This window comes from Colossoma macropomum, unplaced genomic scaffold (assembly GCF_904425465.1).
Source record: "Colossoma macropomum unplaced genomic scaffold, Colossoma_macropomum, whole genome shotgun sequence".
NCBI lineage: Eukaryota > Metazoa > Chordata > Actinopteri > Characiformes > Serrasalmidae > Colossoma > Colossoma macropomum.
This window is the reverse complement of record NW_023494816.1, coordinates 582,606-590,775: the sequence shown is the minus strand read 5'-3', so window position 1 is coordinate 590,775 and position 8,170 is coordinate 582,606. Positions and strand designations below refer to the sequence as shown.

Sequence of the window (8,170 nt, the reverse complement as noted above, 5' to 3'; positions counted from 1 at the left end):
GAGAACACAACCCTGACTTTCCGAGTAGAAATTCCCAGCTGAGGGGTGAAATTCCGAGTTAGGAGATTAATTTGAGATCAGCATTAGTACTAGCTGGCTATCTAATGTGTTACGTTTCTAGTTTAATAACACTCGCGGCATCCCGAGTCCAGACCCCAACACCATTGAATGTGTTTGGGATTATTTGGGTTGTTAGAAACAGAAAATGCAACCAACTTCTAACACTGAACTTTTGCCAGAGTGGAAATATATCAGACGGAGACCGTTTGACCGTAAATCAAATACATGAAATGTGGACTTTTGCACAGTAAAGTGGACAGAGAGAGAAAATAAACCAGTTCATCATCCTACACACAACACAAACTGCTGACTTCTGCATTTTAATGGAGTCATCATAAGTCATTTGCCCAAAATAACAGTGCATTCTGCAGTAAATATTAACAATAGACATCATAGCCATCACCACAGATACATACAAGATTAGGGTTGCTTTCAAAAATACATTACATACATTAATACATACATTTGCAAAGATGGCCATAACCGTAATGGAAAAAATATGTTTTAAAAAAAGGAAATAAAAAATGTTATAATCCCAAAATGATGTAATATGTCATGTAATTCATTTGAGCTTGGTGAGGGTGAGAAAGAGGGGAGATGTGTTCTGCGATTGTCTCAAGAAAACAAGAAGACACAGTCGTGGTAATTAGTTTTAGAGCAACTCAGACCCACAAATAAACTCTGAACCATAAATAAGTGCCATTTCGATGCATCGTTCACACAACCTGCACCGATTTTCTTTGCATTTTATGATCTATAACTTCACCAAATACATTATTTTATAGGTAAAATACTTTCCAACCCACACCAGTCCACCTTCCAACACCTCAAAACAAACTTAGGAGGACTTTATTTCACAAAGTAGGACTTCTGAGTCTGATATCTTTCCCAAGTGGGAACTTTCCAAAGCTCTTCTACAATTGGACAAGGTTGACTTTTCGTTTAAGCAATGCTAACCTTGCTACAACAATGCATGAAAGTGACTCAGCACAAATTAGCACGGCGAAAGTAACACCATGCTAACCGGCAAATACTGACTTACATACAATGCCAGCAACGTTAGCGTGTATGGCTGAGCTCTCCTGGGATGGGAACATGCACATCACACCACTGTTCCAAACAGCGCCATGCTAAGATCTATTATGGCTTTAGTTTTACGCTGTTTCACTCTGGGAAGTTTTATTAGCCCAGCTTAGAGGGCTTTGCTAATGACACAGTTAGCCCCTTAAACAATAAGAGTCCATTTGCGATAAGAAACTTCAATTCTTCACTCTCAGAAGTACAAAACACACATGCTAGTAGTTACTGAGTAACTGAACTAACTGTGCTTCACCCACAAATGCGCTCTTTCGTAGCCACTGTTGTTGGACGCTTTACAGAAAGTTGGCAATCCAACCTAATCAGAAACCGAAACTCAGCTCAGCCGAATCGCTACGTTTGTTTGGAGTCGCTACACAACACTGAGTGTCAAGTTTAAAATGCTATGCTACGAAGCTAGCCTGTGTCGTTCTTGCTAATCATCTCATCAGCTAACTAGGTTCCAGGTTGGAAATGGAAAAGGCTGGTCGCCGTACTAACGTTAGCGCAAATACACCACAAAGTGCGTGGTTTTTAGCATGAAGCCAGATCAGAGCTATGCTAACAATGTGACCTTTTACATGCAAACAAAACTAAAATCATCTGAAATTAATAAGACACTGTAAATGCAGGTAGGAGTAAGGTGAGCTCAGGTTCTGGATGATTTTTAACATATGAACATCGGCCTCGTATGTTTTCTAACGATCGATTATTTATGCAGATTCTTTTTAATGAAAGAATAAACACTCCTTACAACTTCAGTGTGAATGGGCGGGGCTAAACTGCTGTAGGCTGAACAGGTAGATATATTCAAATGCGATGTTTTTTTTTGGTGACATCATAAAAACAGTCCACTCAGAACAGGCTGTTTCGCAGCCTTGTTTCCATATATGCATCGTGTGGACTGGTGCGTCGCCAAACTATCACAATGTTTACATACTACATCAAATTCTTTTCGTCAAAAAGGCGAAGAAAATCTTTTCTACGATACAGTTGTGCGCAAAATCGCGGTCAAATGACAGGTTTTGTTGATTTTCTTAGTTAAAACAAGATAACACATCCTCTACGGAGAACACGCTTAAATATGGCATTTTCCTGCAAACATTTTAGCACAGTTTCTGTTTATTTGCTGAGTTTAAAACACTGGAGAAAAGTGAAAATCTAAAAAGTGCCGTAACTTTTGCACAGGCCACAAAGTCTTTTTCTGCCAATGTGTTAACATCAGCAAACAAACTGTAACTGTGCCTTACAATGTGCAGCATTGTGTTCACAGAAGATGATGTGGTAACTAATTTGCACAGGATCAACAAAAACATGGAATTTGACCGGGGTGCCAAAACTTTTGCACACAGCTGAACAGACCCCTTAATGCCCGTGCAGACCACTAATTGTGTGCTACAGTTTCTCACTGGGCTGAATGGGATTTCTGTAAAGCCTGCTCGACCCAACAGCTTCCAAAGAGCGCGTTTGTGGGCGGAGCCTGGACAGCATTTATAGCAGTTACTGAGCAATAAGCCTCATAATTAATAACTGCACAATAAGCCTGCAGTGTAACGGGTTAAAAGTCCTGCTGCTGGACTGTTACGGTCAGTAAGAGCAAAGTACAAGATGAATACGCAAACTCTCTCTCTCATTCACTCACTCACTCTATCTCTACCTCTCTCGCTCAGCATATCAAACAAAGAGTTTAAGCTCTCTTTAAGATTCTACCCATCTGTTTTTCTACCCTCTTGAAGCCCCCTATTCTCTCCCTCCACAGACCCCTACAACACCCCCCGTCAACCAAAGGTCACCCGGGCAACCAGACGGGGGGTTAATCCCTGATTATTAAAGGACTTGATCCCCCTCCCCCCTTTTTTGCCTCCCTCAAAACACATGCACAGCCTCTTTAATTTCACCCCAGGGTGTTCGCATTAGTCCCCTATCACAGCAGTGCGGGCGTGCGAGGTTGGATTAAGCTGCAGTGAGTGAGACTACTGCAGAGGCCAGATTACACTTAAACTGCTATTATACAAACGACTCTCTCGGAGGATTTACACCACTTACACACACACAGGCCGGCTACCCAACCCAAAATACTGAGATATTTCATGTACAATCAGACTCGGGTTTATTGTATAGTCTTATTTTATGTAGTAGAATTGTTCTTTACTTTCCACATAATATCATAATCTATATCTGTGTTCAGAGCAGCTCTGAAGTCTGAGAAGAGGGTGAATGTGCCACTGGTAGAAACTGTGGATGACGTATATCAGTCTCAGTCTCTCCAGGATGGATGAGGGGGTTGTGTTGTGTTAGTGGAAAGATCACAGTGGATCACAGTGGATCTTTCATTTCCTCATTAAAGAAGACTGCTATTTTTAATATTTCTGCATAATTATAAGGCTAAGATGTAAACAAAGTCATTCAAAGTGGTCTGATGTGAAATTCTAGTCAGAATGGCTCAGTGGTGTTGAATAGACGTCTGAGACTTTGTTTTACAAGAGTTCTGAGATTTTTTGACCTAAAACATTTTTAAAAATTCTTTCATGGCGGAGAGGCAAAATAATCCTGAAAGAAAAGTTATTTTTTCTGATTTTCTGCTACTTTACCATCATCAGCCTTACATTTAAAAACTCAGGAGACACGAGACAAGCGTAGGTTGCTGGTTTCGGGTCTCAAAGTCCCAGATTCGGGTCGAGTTTGGGCTTCAATTTCATGTCTGTGCAGACGTCTAACTCTCACACACACACACACACACACACACACACACACACACACAAGTATATCGCTGCTGTCGGAACAAAACCTCCTATCTCCAAAATGGTAACTTTACAGGAGAAGGAAAAAACATGCTCTACTTTTAATGCAAGTCAATGGAACCAGACGTTATTCCAAGTAATTTTGTATGTATTTTCAAATTATGTCAAAAACTGAAAAACGACAAAAATGGAGATACAAGGTTTTCTTTCGACAGCGGTGATATGATTACAAACTGTGGCACTGGGGATGGAGAGAGAAAGAGAGACAGAGAGAGAGAGAGAGAGAAGCAGCACTAATGGAGTGTCTTCTGCAGGACTGTAGTGTTTAGTAAATGTGCTCGTACATTCATATATGACCTCAGAGTATCATGTCTCAAACAATGCCTGTGTGTATGAAACCTCTCGGAGATCAACAGCTGATCTAGGATCATACAATCACTCTGTCACTGTCATTAGAAAATCTCCTTCTCTCTGCAATGGTCACTTTACAGGAGAGGAAACAACACTTTTTAACGTAACGTAATAAAAACATTCGAAACGTTTACTTATCCAATTTTCTGTCGGCCCATGATGAAATGTTCATGCACTAAAATGGGAAGCTGGTGTTTTCAAAATGGTGTAAAAAAATAGGTACAATAGAAATGAAATGTTCTTAATACAGTGATGAAATCCATTATGACATCACAAGGGGAATCATCCATTATGATATCACAAGAGGAATCATCCATTATGACATCACAAGGGGAATCATCCGTTATGACATCACAGGGGAACTATCCATTATGACGTAATGATATTTCTGAGCATAATGATTAACGACTTACAAGGTTTTCTTATGACAGTGATGAAACCCATTATGACATTACAGGCGAACCATCCATTATGATGCAATAATATGTCTGACCCTAATGATTAGGGGCTCATGAATATGATCCACAGACGAAGGCAGCTTGTTTTTGACTGTGTATAAATGTGCATGTGTGTATGTGAGAACAGTTTTTGAGCCCACAGTGCAATTTCATCTTCCATAAATGCTCACACAGTACGCCTTTTTCGGAGAGATTCCATCTGAGAGAGAGAGAGAGAGAGAGAGAGAGAGAGAAAGAGAGAGAGAGAGAGAGAGAGAGAGAGAGAGAGAGAGAGAGAGATCATTGTTCAAGTGAAAGGATACACAAAGCAAAAAAGGATAAACTATAAAAGATGTGTACATGTTTGTAAATACTTGCCCCAAAGAACCAACATTACATTTGTAAACTTACCTCAGCCTCTACCATTTTGAGCCTGCCCAGAGCATCTTTGGCTGCATCCTACAGAGAGAGAGGGAGAGATAGAGAGAGAGAGAGAGAAAGAAAGAAAGAAATGTGAAATATTCACATTTTGCCCACGCTTTTTCCTTTTTTACACAGATGTTTTCCTGAAAACAGCATTCATGTTTCTCTCCTTCAGTTGATTTATTCATGGTGGTATGTTCTATCATAGCAACTGTTGCTAGGTTGGTAAAAACGCCTTTCAATATCATAAGAAACTGTAGAACACAACTCAAAATGTCTAGATTTACAGTTTGTTATTTAAATTATTTTATATGATGTTTATATTTATTTATATTTGTATTATTTTTCAAATAATATTCATTTTGTATGCCTATGTGTGAGTCTGTGTGTGTGTGTGTGTGTGTGTGTGTATGTGTGTGTGTGTGTGTGTGGGTGTGTCACACTGTTAGAATAGACTGGGTGTATTTCTTTATCATGTAATCGCTAACATTATCAAATTCATCACTTTCAGCCTTTTTTCAGTAGTGTAGCATTTTGAAGTGTAAACTCAGTGTTCTATAGTAACACTGTAGTGGTTCAATGTGAATAATTTACATAACATGCCTTACAGTTCTTCTTTAGGCTGAAAGGGATTTTTCCTAATGTTCTGTAAAGCTTGCCCAACCTAGCAACAGATGCTAATAAAAGGGCTAATTTCTGGGTGGAGCTTTGATTGGTCAAATAGTCAGTCATGTTATCAAGTTAGGACATATTGTGGAATAAGTAATTGCGCAAGCCAAATTCTGTAGGCTGTGTCTTATAAAGAAAAGGCTTGTATGCATATTAAAGTAAATAAAAATACTCACTCTGTTGCCTTCATCAGAAAACTTCTTCACTGAGTCCCTGAGACCATTAGCAAACTTCCTCAACACACTGTCATACTCTGATAATGAGAGAGAGAGAGAGATAGGGGGAAGCCAAGAGAGACAGAGATGGAGCAGTTGAATTGGCACATTTGTATCAATGCAACGATACACTTTTATACCCCTAGAGTTTAGTATTAGCCCTGAAAATGCATATTTAAGCAGACCTGTTTGGCCACTGGATGTGTCTGTGTATGTATTACCTGCGAGGGCTGCTGATGATCCTCTCTCCAGGTAGGATTTCTGCCACTGCAGTCTGTGACACACCTCCTTATACTGGTTTATCAGATCTGGTGGTGGTTCACGTTTATTTTTATTATATTCTGCAATCTATGAAGGGAAAACAAAAGACTGACACAAGATGTACTCAATCGGAAGCGTAATGTATCTGTAATCTTCAGCAAAGGTTAATACAATGCTATAACTGTCACACAGGCGCGGATTACGAGTCTAATAAACACTCACCTTTCTCTGAAATCTCTCTTTGTCGTAGTTGAGGAGGCTGAAACTGTGGAGTCTGTACTGAGGAGGGGAGTGACTGAACAACAGAAAAAAGACCATATAAGTGTATGTAAGGACATAAGGCATGCGCCCAGCCTTCCTACCGGCTCTCGCGGCTGTCACTGGGGCCCGAATCCCAAACACCGCCGATGGACTCGAGTGACAGTGAAAGAGGACATCGGCCACCAGGGAGGGGACGACGACGATGACAACCATGTCTGTTAAAAGCACCTGAGCCGAGAGGGAACAAGAGGGGAGCACCCCTGTCTCCACCCCCACTCCGCAGCTCATCCACCCAGGTCAAACCTGAGGTGTAGTGAAGTGGCCTAGCTGTGGAACAGCCTTCGTGCCTCTTGTGGCTGTCATCATCGTCATCCCCTCTCTAGTGGCTGAAGTCCTCCCCCAGCAGTCACTTGTGTCCCTTGGCGGTGTTCGGGATTCTGGCCCCAAAGACGGCCGTATATATATATATATATATACATATACATATACACAAACACATACTGACCTGGGTTGACTGCTCTTTCCGTGGTCGTTTCGGGGTTTGGATTTAGGTGAAGGAGCCTATGGAACAGTAAGATACAATCCATATGTTTAACGTGTGTTCACGGCATCCTCTTCATTGCTTTACATGCAATATTGTCAAAGCAATATAATAAAACTATTGTAATAATTATATAATTATATATAATCAGGCAGTGCAATCATAGGGTTATTAAATAAAATGAGTATCATTAATTGAGGTAGAGTGTGAGAATGAATTTGTACCCTATTTCTCTCTCTTTCTTTCTCTCGGTGTCTCTCTTTGTCCGGTGTGATGGTGAGGGGGTCAAGGACGATCCATTTCTCCGTCACTGACTGGAGCTGAACTCCGCCCAGCGGCTCCCGAATCCTCACGCGAACTTCTAGCTTACCGCCCGTCGCCTTCCGCCCATCCAGCACCTATACACACACACACACACACACACACACACACACACACACACACACACAGGTCTGTTTTTATACAGTATCAGAACGCAGAATGCCATTGAAGAACATAGTAAAAGGGGGCTAACAACAAACCCCCTTCCAGTATTACAGTATAACTCCTCCTGTAATGCTTATTTGCACTACTGTACAAGTAAATGTGTTTATTTGTGTGTGTGTGTGTGTGTGTGTGTGTGTGTGCGTGTGCGTGTGTAAAACTCACCTCTATAATCTCTCTGATCTCACACTGATTCTCTAGCGCTTCCAGTTTCAGCTGAGCGTTTCCCACCACTTTATCTGTCTTAAACAGACCACTAAACACATACAGACACATTCATGTCACTTCAAAAACTGCTACAAACAGATGGACATCGTATGCAGTCATATGCAAAAATCTGAACTTATATATGAAAAAAATAAAACTATTAATAAAAATGTGCACAGGCCACATTTTAGGTTTTATTTTGTTTCCAACATGTTAAATCCAGCATATAAACAGAATAATAGAAATAACTGCAGCCTTCTCAGTATCAGTTTTGTAGAAGCTAATATCACTATTATGATTAACAAATGATACAGCGTGCAGCCCTTTGTTTCCACAGCAGGAACATCAGCAGATAACAGATAATGATCTGTATGAAAAGTGAGA

General features: G+C 40.5%; 1 protein-coding gene across 1 annotated transcript in view; it reads right to left on the bottom strand.

The window, feature by feature from the left end:
* Positions 1-361: 361 nt before the first annotated feature.
* cc2d1a (coiled-coil and C2 domain containing 1A) overlaps positions 362-8,170 on the bottom strand; it is a 29,087-nt gene continuing 21,278 nt past the window's right edge. The window contains exons 22-29 of the mRNA XM_036560246.1: positions 7,745-7,835; positions 7,321-7,494; positions 7,061-7,116; positions 6,517-6,589; positions 6,255-6,381; positions 5,995-6,071; positions 5,138-5,185; positions 362-4,946 (exon numbers count right to left, since the gene is read on the bottom strand). Coding sequence (XP_036416139.1) covers positions 4,914-4,946; positions 5,138-5,185; positions 5,995-6,071; positions 6,255-6,381; positions 6,517-6,589; positions 7,061-7,116; positions 7,321-7,494; positions 7,745-7,835 — 679 coding nt within the window. The 3' untranslated portion in view covers positions 362-4,913. The remainder of the gene's footprint in view (positions 4,947-5,137; positions 5,186-5,994; positions 6,072-6,254; positions 6,382-6,516; positions 6,590-7,060; positions 7,117-7,320; positions 7,495-7,744; positions 7,836-8,170) is intronic.